The sequence below is a fragment of the Schistocerca gregaria genome, chromosome 9 (genome assembly GCF_023897955.1).
Source record: "Schistocerca gregaria isolate iqSchGreg1 chromosome 9, iqSchGreg1.2, whole genome shotgun sequence".
In the NCBI taxonomy this organism is placed as follows: domain Eukaryota; kingdom Metazoa; phylum Arthropoda; class Insecta; order Orthoptera; family Acrididae; genus Schistocerca; species Schistocerca gregaria.
This window is the reverse complement of record NC_064928.1, coordinates 92,363,508-92,381,863: the sequence shown is the minus strand read 5'-3', so window position 1 is coordinate 92,381,863 and position 18,356 is coordinate 92,363,508. Positions and strand designations below refer to the sequence as shown.

The window sequence follows — 18,356 nt, the reverse complement described above, 5'->3', positions numbered from 1 at the left end:
AGGTAAATGGCCAGACTCTAGCAATGTTTTTGCATAGAACATGTATCTATTTTGTAAATTCCCTAACACATCAAAATTGTGGCAAGTTACTGTGAATATGATCCATGATACATGTAAAAAATTAAACCAAACTAGCCAAAAGAGGCAGTAAGTGGCCAAAAAATCTTATGAGTTAGTGGGGATCAAGCCCTAGAGATTGAAATTTCCCGTCTTGTCCTTATCAGTGGAGTCACCAAGCCACACAAAGTGAGTGATACGGAATGTATTAGTTTGTTTATGTCATTTGATAGTGAGCATAAAAAAAAATGGTTAAAGATATGAAGGTTCAAATAGTTTGGATAAGATTAGCATGTTAGTGGTCCTTTTAGAGACACTCAGAAATGTAATTTTGATTTTAGTTATTTATTCCATAGAAAGCTATGCTCTGAAAACCAAATTTGGCTACTATTTTTCTTTTAAACTTTGTTGAACTTTGCATGATAATTTATGTTTTTCTAGTACATGTGATAGATTATTAATTAGAAATAATCATGACACTGTGAGAATTTTTAGTAGAAGTTTGGGGAATTCATTTAACTGTGAGGTCCATGTCAAGGCCATGTGAAGTAAATACTCTTTGCCCATAAATTTTGCAAAGAATTTTCTCAGAGTAACTCTGGCATGCAAAGACATGTTTTAAAATGATTACAAATAGAATTATGTCTAGGATGATGTACTCCCCAGCTTAGTTGGAAAGTGTTTGTCTTTTTAGAAAAGATAAAGATGTATCAGCCAGGTACTCTTGGGCTGCTTTAAGGGTTTTTATGTGATTTACAGAATAGCCAGCAGTCTGGAATTTTGAGGCATTCCACATATGGCCCCCCTCCTCCATCTGTGTCACCTGGTTTAAAAAGAAAAAAAATGGGCCTGAGCATCTACCCCAGAACTACCAACTTGTTTATGTTGTTCCAATATTCTCCAAAGTCTTCGAGCCTCTTATTTATGAACAGTTAAATAACTATTCTGAAAACATGATCCCCTCTCCAACGGACAGTTTGTCTTCTAATAAGATACAATACTACCTCTGCTTCTATCACTGAAGTTGTTATCTAGCTTCTAACTGCATTTGGAAATGTTTGTTGTACTTTGTGATCTCAGTAAAGCATTTGACTCTATATCATCTATCATTTACACTCAAAGCTTTGATTTTATGGCATATTTAGCTCTGAGTAAGCCATATTTAAGCAAGAGGAGACAATTCACCTTGGCTACAAATATGCTTTACTGAAAGAAGCAGGAATTGGTGTTCCGAAAGGCTTAGTTCTCGGTCCATTTATTTTAGTCATTTCAATTAATGATCTACCTTCCCATGTAGAAGAAAATTCAGTACTAGAGAATGTTATGCAGATGGTACAGCATTGCTTGACACACACCACAATGCTGCAGAATTATGTCACGCAATGCTGGGAAATTAGAACTAGCAGTGAACTACTTTTCTTGTAGTGAATGTGTCTATAATACTGATAAAACACAACAACTAATTCTAAGATTAACTAAAGATTTACAAATTATATAAATAAAATTGTTACTTTTTCATTTTGATTCCAAATTAATTGTGGAGAAACATATTAGCCATACGTGCAGGAAAATAACTAGAGTATGCTATGTCATGTGGAAAGTGACAAATGCAGTCACTAATGAGTTGAAACAAGGCCCCGGGAGTAGACAACATTCCATTGGAACTACTGACGGCCTTGGGAGAGCCAGTCCTGACAAAATTCTACCATCTGGTGAGCAAGATGTATGAGACAAGCGAAATACACTCAGACTTCAAGAAGAATATAATTATTCCAATCCCAAATAAAGCAGGTGTTGACAGATGTGAAAATTACCGCACTATCAGTTTAATAAGTCACAGCTGCAAAATACTTATGTGAATTCTTTACAGACACATGGAAAAAATGGTAGAAGCCGACCTCGGGGAAGATCAGTTTGGATTCCGTAGAAATATGTGACCACGTGAGGCAATACTAACTCTACGACTTACCTTAGAAGCTAGATTAAGGAAGGGCAAACCTACGTTTCTAGCATTTGTAGACTTAGATAAAGTTTTTGACAATGTTGATTGGAATACTCTCTTTCAAATTCTAAAGGTAGCAGGGGTAAAATACAGGGAGCGAAAGGCTATTTACAATTTGTACAGAAACCAGATGGCAGTTATAAGAGTCAAGGGGGCACAAAAGGGAAGCAGTGGTTGGGAAGGGAGTGAGACAGGGTTGTAGTCTCTCCCCGATGTTATTCAATCTGTGTATTGAGTAAGCAGTAAAGAAAACAAAAGAAAAATTGGGAGTAGGTATTAAAATCCATGGAGAAGAAATAAAAACTGTGAGGTTCTCAGATGACATTGTAATTCTGTCAGAGACAGCAAAGGACCTGGAAGAGCAGCTGAACGGAATGGACAGTGTCTTGAAAGGAGGATATAAGATGAATATCAACAAAAGCAAAATGAGGATAATGGAATGTAGTCGAATTAAGTCGGGTGATGCGGAGGGAATTAGATTAGAAAATGAGACACTTAAAGTAGTAAATGAGTTTTGCTATTTAGGGAGCAAAATAACTGATGATGGTCTAAGTAGAGAGGATACAAAATGTAGACCGGCAATAACAAGGAAATAACAAGGAAATTTGTTAACATCGAGAATAGATTTAAGTGTCGGGAAGTCATTTCTGTAAGTATTTGTATGGAGTGTAGCCATGTATGGCAGTCAAACATGGATGATAAATAGCTTGGACAAGAAGAGAAAAGAAGCTTTCAAAATGTGGTGCTACAGAAGAATGCTGAAGATTAGATGGGTAGATCACATAGCTAATGAGCAGGTATTGAATATAATTGGGGAGACAAGGAGTTTGTGGCACAACTTGACAAGAAGAAGGGACCGGTTGGTAGGACATGTTCTGAGGCATCAGGAGATCACAAATTTAGCATTGTAGGGCAGCGTGGAGTGTGAAAATCGTAGAGGGAGACCAAGAGATGAATACACTAAGCAGATTCAGAAGGATGTAGGTTGCAGTAAGTACTGGGTGATGAAGAAGCTTGCATAGGATAGAGTAGCATGGAGAGCTGCATCAAACCAGTCTCAGGACTGAAGACCACAACAACAACAACAACAATTAGTATCCAATAGTGGCATCCTTTGTTCTTTTCCAGACACTTATCTCCTATGGTGTACTAATATGGGAGAGGGGGGTGGGGGTGGAAGGGGGCATTCCTGGTATACCAGTAAAATTAAAAAAAAAAAAAAAGAATGTAATCAGAATAATGGGCAAAGTGAACTCTGAGGACCATCACTGTCCCCTCTTTATCAAGCTGGAGGTACTGACTGTCATAAACCTATGTATATCTATGTAGCATTACCTTACTTTAAAATCAACACAGAGAACATGTATCATCACAAAACTAAAGGCAACCTGATGTTTGATATTCTGAGACAAAGAATGACAAAGACCAGAAACTTACACAAAATAACATGTATAAATTTTTAATAATATGCTTCCCCAGTCTGCTCAGTCCTTGCCTTGTGATATTTTTAAGTTACAATTTGTGATTGGCTACTGGAACACCCATTCTAGAGGGTAACAGAACTTTTAAAATAAACAGTGTTGATGTTCATTATGAGAATTTGGGTGCAGCTGTTAGGATTAGTCAAACAACTAATGTTTTTGTTGGTTATATAGTTTTTGGGTATATTTGTGCCATTGACACTGGATAGTTTTATTCAAGTCTGTAGAATAAACAATTAATCAATGATTATTGGGAAAAAATTATGCCTGAAAATATTTTACATCTGTTGTGAAATTACCTTGCTTTCTAGGAAGTCTAGTAATGTGGCCTATGTAAGTAAATGTAAAATCTCTCATGCACTCCACTGTATGTATATTCACATGTTTGTGACAAATTTTATATTAGTTTTTAAATATAAAATGCAGATAAATAGAGGGAAACAGCTAAATAATAATTACATAGGAATGTTCCAGTAGAGTGTACATAATTTAGGAGTAAAGGAGACGACTCGTCAAGCACAGAAGCAATGAGTCATTGACAGGCACACACAAAAGAAAAAGAAAACTTTTAAGCTTTTGAAATAAATTGTGTGTAAGATGTGTCCAGCCATGTGTGTGTGTGTGGGAGGGGGGGGGGGTGAGAGGGGGGGTGAGAGAGAGAGAGAGAGAGAGAGAGAGAGAGAGAGAGAGAGAGAGTGAGAGAGAGAGAGAGAGAGAGAGGGAGGATGGGGGGAGGGGGAACAGAATGCTTCTGCTATTCGGTGAGTGGTGTTCTTTACTCCTTATTTTTATGACATATTCTACATTCTATGAAATGAAAAGTATATCATTCTACTCATGCAGCAGAGTGCTGAGGTAGGCAATAGAGAGAAGGTTTAAAGGGAAGAGCAGCTCCCTTGACAGCTCGGGAGCGTATGATGATAGCTACGCAATATGTCAGTGAAACATAGTACCAGCCAGACGCTGGCAGCCAGCTAACTGCCTGTGAATACTTCTGTCACTACAAACACCAGAAAATGATGTCCATGTAATGTGAAATTACTTTCATTTAGTTTCACTTGATGTGTCAACATACAGTTTTGTCTGTTTTGTTTTGACAGAAAATGAAGTTAAGATTTTACAGAACTCGGGAAGATCTCAGGAGGAGCATGACTAGCCACATAATATAATTATAAAACAACAATAGCAAGTAAAGTCATAACTTGTATTTTCTGCTGTAACATCTTAAGGACATTAATAGAATTTAAAAAATCTTCTTCAGTCACCAGTAATTTCTTAGTTATTGCATGATCAATTTGAAGCCTAAAGCTTCATCTTCAGGTGCCACAAACTGAGAACAAATGAGGAGCTACCAGTGTACAAGGAATACCAAAATGAATTGTAAAACCATGAAAAGTGGTGTACTCATGTAATTATGGAACAACAAATATGTGATGGTCAGCCCAGTCAGTCATGGCAGGATCACACCTACATAAAACCAATCCTAACATAGAGGGAAGGATCTGGATAAAAATAAACTTGATAGTACATAAATAAATAAATAGATAGATAAGTAACTGCAGTCACTCGTATGACCAGCAACCATGGAGTCTGCCTTGATAGTACTATATGGAAGTAACTAGAGCAGCCAGCCACAGAGTCAGCTGACTGCAGTGGCTGACAGAGGAGTCATTGGGGTGGGGAACTGAAACAGATAACTAGAAAAGTACAGGAAACATGGGTTGACTGGTCCATCTGCTTACATAAGTGTGGTTCACAAGATCAGTGCTGTTGTAACGGCGACCGGAACAGTCACGGGGTTGTAGTGACGGAAGCGCGGCGGGACCCGCAGAGCGGCCCGCGAACAACAACACAATGGGAGAAGACGGACACGACCAACGGAGAACTTTATGATACAACAACAGACAACAGAGTCACGAATCAAATAAGACAACCATGTCCACTTGTATAGAAACACGAAGGTCAATACGCTGTCTGAGGCGATATGTTCTGAGACGCACGCGAGGTTAGACTGGCAGGCTGAGCAACAGCCAGGGACTTAAGTACTCGATCGGGGATGCTGCTATTGGCTGCTGCAACCATGTGTTCCACTGTGGCACCCTCACTCTAAATGTGGGCCAGGAGGCGCATGCCGCCACAGCTTACAGCGCAATGGTACAGAGACCTCTGTGGGTCTTTGACATCTGTGACGTCTTGCAGTGATTCAAATTCCATGGCGCGTGGTACCAGAAATGCAAATAGAAGAGTAAATATAATAACATATAAACAAGAGTGTTCAGCAAAAATGCCTACAACCCTACATGAGAGAATGCATAACAATAAAAAGATAAAAGTAAAAAATGCAACTAAAATAGGGGCTACTGATAGTATCCAAAAATATATCTAAAAATTAAGCAGTAAGCTCGTCTGCCTCAGATCTAATTCATAGTCCCTCTTACTTCTCACTTATTTTTATTGCTTCTGATGCTGTGTGGATGTACTGCTCTGTTTTATATGTTTACATTGCTATTTCTGTAGTGTATATCAGTTTAATCATGACCAAGCTTTTTATACAGAGACTTTGTTTGGCTCTTCAAGATGAGTCCATATGTGATTACCGATCATAATGGTTGACGTCATTCTCCTATGCCACTTCACCTGTTGCTGTCTTATTGGTCAATTTGTCAATAAATTTCTGTATTCTATCCATGCCCCCTCTTTTAGACATATTTTTATCTTTCATCTTTTTATTCTAATGCACTTTGTCACATTGACTTATATGCAGTTTTACCGAACACTCATATTTATACGTTATTTTACAAATGTCTGCTTTTGTCTGTGTATGCGCGGATGGATGTGTGTGTGTGTGTGTGTGTGTGTGTGTGCGAGTGTATACCTGTCCTTTTAAGCAACGGTTTGTTGTGAAAGCTTGAATTTTGTGTGTATGTTTGTGTTTGTTTGTGTGTCTATCGACCTGCCAGCGCTTTTGTTTGGTAAGTCACATCATCTTTGTTTTTAGATATATTTATTATATTTATTCTTATATTTGTACACTGATAAGACAGAACATTTTGACCATGGACCTACTATTCACATGAACCCATACAGATGATAGTAGCATTACCTGGTGAGGAATAATTGCTAGTCAGACACACACAGAGTGTACTTTGCATCAGTGAGCCTGCTGACTGTGTACAGAATGGGGAAGGGGTGCAATCTACCTGAGTTTGACTGAGGGCAGACTGTGATGTCCCGGAGGCTCAGTGCAAGTGTTTCAGAAACTGCATGACTTTTGAACATTCATAGATTGCTGTGGTGTGTGTATCCAACACATGCTGAAACCAAGGTAGTACCACATCCAGGCATGTGGGGTTGGGCGTCACCCCTCTTTACATATGTCCTATGTCATAGGCTGGGGAGACTGATAAAACAGAACACATGGTAAACTGTTGCAGAAATAACAGAAGACTTTAGTGCTGGGCAGAGTAAAAGTGTGCACAAACACACCTCCACAGCCAGTGATCCGTGCATGTGCTAATGTTGACACCACAACATTGGCAACTGTGACTGAAATGGGCACATGACTTTCAACACTGGATATTGATGCAGTGGCAGAATGTTTCACAGTCTGATGAATCCTGATACCTTCTTCATCGTACTGATGGGAGGGTGCAAATCTGTTGTCCTCCGGGGGAACAGCTCTTTGACACCTATACCGTGGGAGGAAGACAAGCTAGCGGCAGCTCCATTGTGCTCTGGGGAATATTCATGGGGGCATCCAAGTGTCCAGTGGACCTTGTGTAAGGCACCATGATGACCAATGAGCGTTGTACACTGGTTGCAAACCAAGTATACCCCTTTATGATGATCATGTCTCCAGACGGTAGTAGCATTTTTCAACTATGTCACAAGGCCAGGAGTGTGATGGAATGGTCTGGGGAACACAGTAGTGAGCTCCAGTTGATGTGCTGGCCCCCAAACGTGCCCGATCTGAACTCAACTGAACACATCTGGGATGTGATTGCATGTGGCATCAGAGCTCATTGCCCCCTCCTCAGAATTTATGGGAAATAGGTGATTTGTGTGTGCAGATGTGGTGCCAGTGCCCTCCAGTAATGTACCGATTGCTTCCATGCCATGATGGGTCACTGCTGCTATCCATTCCAAAAGTGGATATGCTAGCTATTAACTAGATAGTCATAATGTTCTGGCTGATCAGTGTAGTTCTTCTGATAGATCAGTTAGCCTGTTTTTTCCCACTTTTTCAGCTACTAATTTTGCCTATCTATTTTGGTTCCCCACCTCACTGGTTCCTACATCAATTACTCCCATTACTGCACTCAGATGGCTGCACTAGTTACTTCCGTGTAGTGCTGTAATGGTGGGTGCCGTGGTTGCTGGTTCTATGTGTGAGTGCAGTTACTTATTTAATTATTTATCCAATACCAAGTTCATTTTTGTCCTGATTCGCCCCCCCCCCCCCCCCCCCCCCCAAATTTGGTTAGAAATCATGGAAGAAGAATTGGAAGAAACAGGAAGTAACTATGATGATGCCATGAATTGTGGCTGGAATGATGATTGTTGTGCCAATTAAAATTCAGTCATAAAATTCAATAGCTTTCCAGCCCAAAGAAAATGCATACGGTGGAAATATGGTCATCATGGTAACAACGTGTGCTGCTCGAACTTTTGTCGCACTGTCTGCATGGATATTTGTCTTGCTGCAAAGAGCTAATTTCGTGAATCGAGGTGTGTGGCATGGCTCAAAGATCTCGCACAGCTGGTACGCAACGTGTCTGTGCTCTCAGGTTGTGCCACATGGAACCATTGAGCTCCTGCATGGCTTTGCCTGTGGTCTTCTGAACTCATCTGTTTGTGAGACGACCATCTTGTCTGAGTAATCTATCATCTGCCAAAACACTTTTCAAGTTTGGAAATTTAAAAAAAAGAATCACTGGGGACCAAATCTGCTGAATAAAATGGATGTTGGAATAATTCAGACTTTAATTCCCCAATTTTGGCCATCAAAACTCTGCAAATGGGCATTTGTGCATTCTCCTGATGGAAGAGGGCTTTTCCTTTTTGAAATGAGGACATTTTTCCTCATTTTCTTCACTCACCTGGTACAATAACAATGCATAATACTGTCCAGTTACTGTTTGTCTCTTTTTAAAGTAACTGACACAGATGATTTGGCGTGCATCCCAAGAAACTGTAGCAATCTCCTTGCTGGCCAATTTCACTGACTTCGCCTTCTCTGTAGCCTGTTTGCCTTAGAAAAACCTATTGTTTTGATTGTTCCTTAGTCTCTAGGTGTAGCAGTGTACTCATGTTTAGTCCAAAGTAATATACTGTGCCAAAACTTGTCAGGATTTCAGCAGAAAAGTACCAAAAAAGTCTCAACATCAACCACACCGTTGTATTTATTCTCCACCGAGAGGTAGCCAAGAACCAATCTTGCTGAGATTTTTTTTTTTCACACACAATTTTTCGTGAAAAATGCAAAAGACTAACTTTAATTGCCTGTGGCCTCAATTATTTTGCACATTTTTATTCATTGATCACTTAAAACCATATTTTGGATTTTGTAAATCATTTCGGGGCTAGTCATTTCCACCAGACATCCCAAATGCTGTTCATATTTTGTCTATGTATGGCCGTGTTTAGACTCATTTACCCAGTTGCAAACACAGGAATTGATTTGCATTGACATCATACAGCTCAGATTTGATCTATTTTGGTGTTAACCCTCTTAAATAGAAGTGTTTAATCACTGCTAGAAACATACTTTTTTCCATCTTGAGAAATAAGCATGAGCTAGTTGCTTCAATCAGATGAAACCATTTGATATATAAAGCTGCAACTTTATCTTCCCTCTAGTGACAGAGGATGCTTACTTTCAGCAAACCACTGCAATACCATGACTATTCCTAGGTATTTTCTTATGACCTTCATATCACAGAACAATAAGGCATATTCTTAATAGGCAATGATTCTGCTGTTCATAACATGATGTCACATATGACCAACATTTAAAGGCAAACCCTGAATGAGAGATACACTGTGCAATCTTTCCACAACTACAGAATGTAGACGGCATTACTACTATGTACTCTGTACAGTTGTGCTGAAATGTTAGACGTTTGCATATCCAAACAATTAGAACACTTCAACCCAATTTAACATATTTTGCATATCATTTTCATGATGCTGCAGTTTCAATGAGCAGCAGTGTAATTGTTGAAATAACACAGTCATCGACACAAAGGTTGATTGGAGTGAAACTGTGGAAGTGGTGTGCTCATACATTCTCTGAGCTGAGAAATGGCTGATATGGCCAGTTGTAGACAAGGCCTACAGCTTAATACGAATCTCATTCACAGTACATTTTTATTTCTACACAAACACAAACCAGTATGAGAGGTGGTCTCAATTTTAACTATCAGCAAAAGTTCTAGCAAGAACCCAAAATTGGACCAGACTTTCAAATCTATAGTTTGTATAGCCACCTTCTACACCTTCGTTTCAAGAAGAAATTTGTATGAGAACTTTTTGCTCCCTTTATAAACTTTTTCACAATGACCAATACACTAAAGGAAACATTCCGCTACCCCATATATACAGGAGAAGGGAGATAAGACGAATGCTGCTAACTATTGGCCAGTATCACTGTTAACAAGTTTTTCAAAGGTTTTAGAGAAACTAATGCATGCCAGGATAGTTAAGCATCTCATGGAGCAAAATATGCTAAGCGAAAGTCAGTCTGAATTTCATAAAGGTTTGTCAACAGAAGATACAATATTTGCATTAACTGGCAAAGTCTTGGAATCTATCAACAAAAAAACTAAAAGTGGCTGGGATTTTTTTGTGACCTAACAAAAGTGTTTGATTGTGTCAGTCACCAGATTCTTTTACAAAAAGCTGCACATCTCAGTATAAATGGTTCATCAGGAAAATGGCTTGACTTGTACCTGTCAAACAGGAAACAGAAAGTTGTAGTGGATAGTCAAAATGGAGTACCATTATCTTCAGAACGGAGTACCATCACATGTGGAGTGCCCATGGTCAGTTCTGAGTCTCCTACTTTTTATTATCTCCATAAATGATCTGCCTCTCTGTACGGAATATTGTAGATTCACAATTTTTGCTGATGACACTACACTACTTATTGAAAATTCAGTAGATAAACTTGAGGAAACAGCAAATAAGGTTTTAAGTGAAACAGTGAACTGGTTTAACATCAATAATCTTTCTTTACATTACAGTAAAACAAGCTATGTTCAGTTCCACATAACATTCAAAGGTGCGGAAATAGTAGTAAAAATAGGTGAGCAGGTGATAACCAGGGTGGATACCTCAAAATACCTTACAGATTGACAGCAAACTGAATTGGTCAAACCACATCCTGGACCTATATGAAAGATTAAGGTCAACAACCTACGCTTTAAGCATTGTTTCTTCTTATATAAGTATGGAAACCATGAAGTCAGCCTATTATGGTTATTTTCGTGCCATTGTGGCATATGGAATTATATTTTGGGGTAATCAGTCAGTGGCTAAAAAAGTAGTGTGTGGACAAAAAAGAGCCATAAGGATAATCTGTGGAGTCCATCCTAGAGCCGCATGCAGGAATCTTTTTAAGAAACTTGGAATCTTTACATCCACTGTGCAATATATAATCTCTTTCATGTGCTTCCTAAGGAAAGAAAAATCCATTTTTAAACTGAATAGTGAGTATCATAGTCATGAGGTGAGAAGAAAACATGATATCCACTATGAACAGGCAAATCTAAGTATGGTGCAGAAAGGAGTCCATTTCACTGGCTGTAAGCTTTATAATGCCGCCCCTCCCCCCCTCACCACTTTCTGAGAATTAAGTGTTTGGTAGAAGATGAGCTCTTGTTTTAAAAAATTCTTAAGGCAGTTCCTATTACAAGGATCATTTTATATGATAGAAGAGTTCCTGAACTACAATGTTTAGCATTTCTTTTATTGTTAAATACAAGTATGTGCCCAAATCTACATTTGTAATCCTGACTTTTCTTTATTGTAAACACATATTTTGCAATATTTATTGTCTGTAACACTTATTATTTTGTAATATTTATTTATCTCTCAAAATTGACTTTCTGTAGTAGAACCTAAGTTACTGTAGTATGATATCATTTTGTTTTGTTTTTATGTGCTACCATAGATCTCTGACACGTTACATATCCCTTGATACTGTCACAACAGGGATCACCAGAACAAGAAATAAATAAATAAATTAATTAATTAAACAGGATGTCTCAGGAAGGAAAACTGGAGGGGCTTGTGAGACATGTGGTGTGTTTGCTGGCTGTTGCCACTGTGTCTGCCAGTTGTCGCTATGTGTAGTTCTCAGACACTAATTGTTTGTGCTTGCCCCCTTACACTGTGCGACTGAGTGTACTGGTGTCTTATTTTGAGTTTTTTTTGCAAGTTTAATCACTTCAAATATTGTTGCTAGACATCTTTATTGCAACTGCACTGAGTCTGGCACTTTCCCTGCCCATATGTCACTGGGCCCAGTCCTCAGATAGAAACATCGTGTGTGTCTCTTCTGTATTGTGCTACTGAGTGTTTGTGTGTTTTGTTTTGAGTCTGCTGTAGAATTTCCATTCAGTATGTATACATGAAGGACCAACAAATGTTTCTTGTGTTTAACTATGCAAAAACAGAATTGTATGTGGAACTTTAGCTTGAATTCATACGAAAATTTCCCAGTTAGCACGTTCCCAGTGATCTGACAATACACAATTTAGTGAAGATATTTCAAGAGACTGGATTTGTGTTACGTAAACAAAGGCCTAGAGAACCTAGTATTTAACCAAAAATAGATTAGACAAAATAGGGGAGGCCTCGAAGAGAAGTCTGAGAAAAATCTCTGCACCGTTTGGCACTTGAGATTGGTGAGTTGAGAGCATCTGCTCACTGAGCAGTGCACAAACTGAAATTAAAATGATACAAAATCATCAACTGAGGAACTAAGATACTGTTGCTTGATGTTGTTATTGCAGCTGGCTGTTACAGTCTGTGCACAATGGGGAAGTTGATCCTGCAATGCTTTTTTTCTGATGAAACATGGCTGCATTAGTCAGGGTACATAAATTCTCAGAACAATTGATGTTGGAGCTCTGAAAATCCTCATGAATTACATCAACAGCCTCTGCACAATGTGTGAAAAAAAAAGTGTGGTATGTAATTAGTGCAAGGTAAATGATTGGACTAATTCTTTTTCCATGAATCAATACATTCTGGCAGTGTGAACAATATAGTGCATAATTTTTTTCAAGAACTAACACCAAATAAAAGATGTGTGGTTATTTCATGCAGGACAATGTAAGACCACACATCACCAATGCTCCTATGACAGCAGTATTAAGTGTCTTTGATGACAGTATAGTTGATTGGCCTCCTCATTCTCCAGATCTAAATCCATGTGATTTTTACGTATAGGGAATGTTAAAAGACAAGGTGTATGCAACCAATCCCCACATGCTTGAAGAGTTGGAAGACAGGGTTCGGCTAGTTATTTCCCAGACTTCAGCAGCAAAAATTTGTCGAGTGTTTGCTAATTTGCTTAGGAGATGTCAGGCTGCTCTTACCACAGAGGGACATCATTTTGAGCACCTACTGTAAATAAAGGCAAACTTAAGCTAATCAGATGGCAACATTGTTTATGCTTCACTCAGGGGAAGTGCAGGCAGCCAACAAGTGGATTAGTGTCTGGGAGTTGGGTGCAGTGGCAGCTGGTGGGTGTGGTGGTGATGCTGGCCAGCGGCCATACTGCACGACCTGTGGACTCCTCCTGGGTGTCTTTAGTGACACAACCTGTACTTCAACATGTACTTTTTTTAAATTATCTCACAGCATTTTTGCAATTTAAGGAAAACTGTTGTAAGATGCAGCCACATACCTGGTTTCCTTTGACTTTGATGAGCTCCTTCGTGCGGTCTACAATGTAGAAATAGCCGTCCTCGTCGTAGTACGCGACATCGCCCGTGTGGAGCCACCCGTCACTGTCAATTGTTTCTCGGGTCGCTTTCTCGTTGTTGAAGTATCCCATCATGACCTGATCCAAACAAGTCCACATACATGTTCATTAACTGAACTGTTATTAAATTAAGCACATAGTTATTATTTTGAGAGCACAGTTTTCTACACGTTACAAGTCTCACATTTTTCATGGATATTCTGTAGAGTACTGGTTGCGTCAAGAGAAGTGACCAGGTGTGATGAATAGCTCTCACATGTCACAATGTTTCTGGCCCAGTAAATCATTCAAGAATTATATTCTACAGATGGCAGTATTTTTTATGTAAGTGCATTATAACAGAATGACACAAAAATTTTAGTATAAGTAATCCATTCACGCTTCATATTCTGTAAATATCATCATGAAGGAGGGTCTTCAGGGATACGGAATGTGTCAAGGCAGGATCAACCAGTGCTACTACTTCTGTTGAGTTTACTGAAAACTAATTAATTATATTATTATGAAAAACAAAAGTTTTAAGAATCTCTATTAAGATCCCTTTTAGTCATACAGTAATATAAGATCTCACACAGCAGAAAATATTGTATTTTTTTTAAACTCCACTTTGTCATGTTTTTGAAAGCAATTCAACCCATATTTTTGAATGAACTGTGCACTAATGTTAAAACTTTGAAATTGGGGTGGGTTGTTTTGGGGAAGGAGACCAGACAGCGAGGTCATTGGTCTCATCAGATTAGGGAAGGATGGGGAAGGAAGTCAGCCATGCCCTTTCAAAGGAACCATCCCGGCATTTGCCTGGAGTGATTTAGGGAAATCACGGAAAAACCTACATCAGGATGGCCGGACGTGGGATTGAACCGTCGTCCTCCTGAATGCAAGTCCAGTTGCTAACCACTGTGCCACCTCACTCGGTAAACTTTGAAGTATTATTGTGGATAATGCTTCATATAATCAGTGAAAAAAGAGTCATTTATAGTGATATGAATACTAAGGACTTTGCATCTAGCTGTACATTGTAATTTAAGAGTTGTCAAAATATTGAAAACCAATCTCTACAGGATATGCTAAGAGTAATACTAAATATAATTTTCACAATAACCTACTATAGACTGAAAATATCATCACTGTTAGTAAATGTGCTCCTTAGAATGATTCAGAGAATGGAAACACACAGAAAAATAATTTCTTCAATTTAAAACTTCCTTAGCGCTAATTGTGTGTACCGCAAATGCAGCTAAACTAAGAAATTGTTGCATCACGGCTCTGCATCTTCCAGGAGAAAAATTCTGTGACTTACTTAACAATAGACATCACACTGAGGTGACATAAGAAACTACAGTATGGTGCAAGTTAATTATTTTTGCACAAGACACCATAGGCTGAATATGCTGATACTATAGATACCAATCCCGGGAGGTTATATTATTACACAATCAGGCCTATGAAGCTGCTGACACAATGGAAAGGGAGGAAGCAGTGATGTCACAATTGGTCAATGGTCACATTTTGTGCCTTGGTTCCGTTGTTACTTAGAGTGCAAAAGCGATACCTTTCTGGAAGAGCAGCAGACCAGGCCAGCCAGTTTTAGATATGCATTATTCAGTCACCACCAGCAGCCTATTACAGGAGTAGATCTATGCTGGTCTACGAGTTGAAATGGGTCAACAAGATGCCATTGCCTGACTCTGTCTTCACTAGCTGCAGGCCTGCTGTCTGTACCGAGACAGAATGCTGCCAACTCGGTCCCAACTAACTGGCAGCCACATGCTGGCTAGCTTCTGACCGCTGTTGGCTGCTTACTTTTGGCGTTCATAGTTTGTGCCCAGTTTATCTAGCCACCCAGACACCATTGCCTCTGTGAGAAAACACTGTTGCTGTCAATCACGGCCTGTCGGAAACTCTTCACCACTGTGGGCTGCCGTCACAGTTCGATTCTGCACTCTCCAGTGCATCCTGCACTGAGCCACATATTTGGAGCAGTCTGTGTGACTGGCCATTGTAGCCTCTCGACACTTCACCTGGGCCCAGAGTCAATGCCACTGCTGCAGTGCTGACCACATCACCAATCCTGGCCCTACCTACCAGCTGCCCGAAGGGATGCCACATGCCATCCATTATGGCAGGCCACTGATGAGCTAAGCACACTTCCAGCCCTTGTATGTGGGTGTTAGCTGCCATCTATTACCATCACAACAATTGTTTCAAAATGAATATACAGGTTTAAGGCTTTGTAGCATTTATTACATTCAGCTTAAAATTATAAATAATGTGCCAAATGGAAAAGCAAGTCAAGCAGGTATTCTTACAAGTGTTTGATGTGAGCACTGTTTGTCATTCATTGAGTCGTCCCTAACCTTGACCAGTGTGTCTGAAACAATTGTTGCAACAGTGCTGTCTCTAAAGTCAGATTTATCATCTGTTATCAGAGCATGGTCCCTTATGAACCCTCAAAAGTAAAAATTGCATGGTGTCATATTGTGTATGAATGTAGAGGTCCTGAAAAATAAGCTCCGTCATCTGGCCCCTTGCGGCCAATCCAGCAGTCATGTATAACTTCGTTTAACCATTTGCATACTGAGTTATGTCAGTGAAATGGCACAAATTAAGTTCTGTGGTTCAGCTTCTTCCAATTAAGGATACAGCCATAGTTTTAGCACATCAAAATAAAAAAAAATACTTGTTACAGTTGCTTCACCAAAAAGGAAAGGCCCATAAACTTTATGCCAGGATATGGCATGAAAAACATTCAATTTAGGAGAGTCTCATTACAACTGTTCCATCTTGTTGGAATTTTCTGACCCCCCCAGATGTGCACAGTATGTGTGTTTTTAGGCAAAATGTCAATTCATCACTGAAGAGGACATGATTCGGAGAAACTTCATTGTCATGTAGCAACATTTTGGTTGCAAAGCTGACATGTAAACCATAGTCTGTAGGCTTTAGAGCTTGCACCAACTGCAAATGATGAGGGTGTAGTTGCAAGCACCTCCTTAAAAGTCTCTAGACAGACATCAATGGAACTGCTGTTTCATGACTTGCCTTCAGAACTGATTTCTTGGGGCTACATGTGAAAAGCTCTCACTCATTCACCATGTTCTTTGGTTACTCATTCGATAATCTCCCTTTTGTGCACACATATACAAACAGAACTGTTTGAGTTGCTCTTTCATTGGACATATTATTTATAATTGCAAGCTGAATGTAATAAATGTTACAAAACCTTAAAACTTGTGTATACATTTTGAAACAAGTACATGGTATTGCTGTTTTTATGACTGAACATTGGACAGCCATCTATGATCAACCCACCACACCACTGCAACAATTCTTAAAGTGGTGAACTGCAAGCCTTCCTGACCACTAACAGTCAAGCCCTACGAACCACCATACAGGGAATTCACTCCTGACCTCTACAACTTACAGGGCATGAGTTATGCGACTTGTTAAACAAAATTTTACAGCACATACAAAAGTCAAACTGACCATGGAACACACCAACCAAAATTCACTTGAATGTTCCACAGTGAGTGTAGGTTTCACAGGTATTGCTACAAAAAGTTTTTGCATACCTACTTGGTAAAATGATATGGTAGGAAACAAATGGTTAATAGCTATCTTTGCATGGCTCTATTTCATTGAATCAAAATATACTGAATCAGCAAAGAAACTGGTATAGATATGTGTATTCAAATACAGAGATATGTAAACAAGCAGAATATGGCACTGTGGTTGCAATGGCTATATAAGACAACAAGTATCTGGCACAGTTGTCAGATCAGTTACTGCTGCTACAGTGGCAGGTTATCAATGTGGAGTTATATTCAGTGCATGAGCAATGCCACACAGCATATCCAAGGTATGATGAAGTGGGGATTTTCCCTTACAACCATTTCACAAGTGTACCGTGAATATCAGGAATCCAGTAAAACACTGAATCTCTGACATTGCTGCAGCCAGAAAAATATCATGCAAGAATGGGACCAACAATGACTGAAGAGAATCATTCAACATGATAGAAGTGCAACCGTTCTGCAGATTGCTGCAAATTTCAATGCTGGGTCATAAAGAAGTATCAGCTTGCAAACCATTCAACGAATCATCATCGATATGGGCTTTCGGAGCCAAGGGCACACTCATGTACCTTTGATGACTGCATGACACAACGCTTTATGCCTTGCCTGGGCACGCAAACACTGACATTGGACTGTAGATGACTGGAAACATGTTGCCTGATCGGATGAGACTCGTTTCAAACTGTATTGAGTGGATGGGCGTATATGGTTATGGAGAAAACCTCATGAATCCATTGACCCCGCATGTGAGCAGGGGCTGTCCAAGCTGGTGGAGGCTCTGTAGTGGTGTGGGGTGTGTGCAATTGGAGTGATATGGAACCCCTGATATATCTAGATATGACTCCGACAGGTAACACTTATGTAAGCATCCTGTCTGATCACCTTCATCCATTCATGTCCATTGTGCATTCCGATGGACTTGAACAATTCCAGCAGGACAATGTGACATGCCCACAGATCCAGAATTGCTACAGAATGGCTCCAGGAACACTCTTATGATTTTAAACACTTCCGCTGGCCACCAAACTCCCCATACATGAATATTATTGAGCATATCTGTGTTGCCTTGCAATGTGCTGTTCAGAAGAGATCTCCATCCCCTCATACTCTTATGGATTTATGGACAGTCCTACAGGATTCATGGTGTCAATTCCCTCCAACGCTACTTCAGACATTAGTCGAGTTCATGCCACATGGTGTTGCTGCCCTTCTGCACACTCGTGGTGGCCTTACGTGATATTAGGCAG

General features: G+C 39.5%; 1 protein-coding gene across 1 annotated transcript in view; it reads right to left on the bottom strand.

Moving 5' to 3' along the window:
- Positions 1 to 18,356, bottom strand: part of LOC126292309 (probable 4-coumarate--CoA ligase 1) — a 355,684-nt gene that overhangs the window by 57,731 nt on the left and 279,597 nt on the right. The window contains exon 7 of the mRNA XM_049986241.1: positions 13,457 to 13,612. Within this exon, the coding sequence (XP_049842198.1) occupies positions 13,457 to 13,612 (156 nt within the window). The remainder of the gene's footprint in view (positions 1 to 13,456; positions 13,613 to 18,356) is intronic.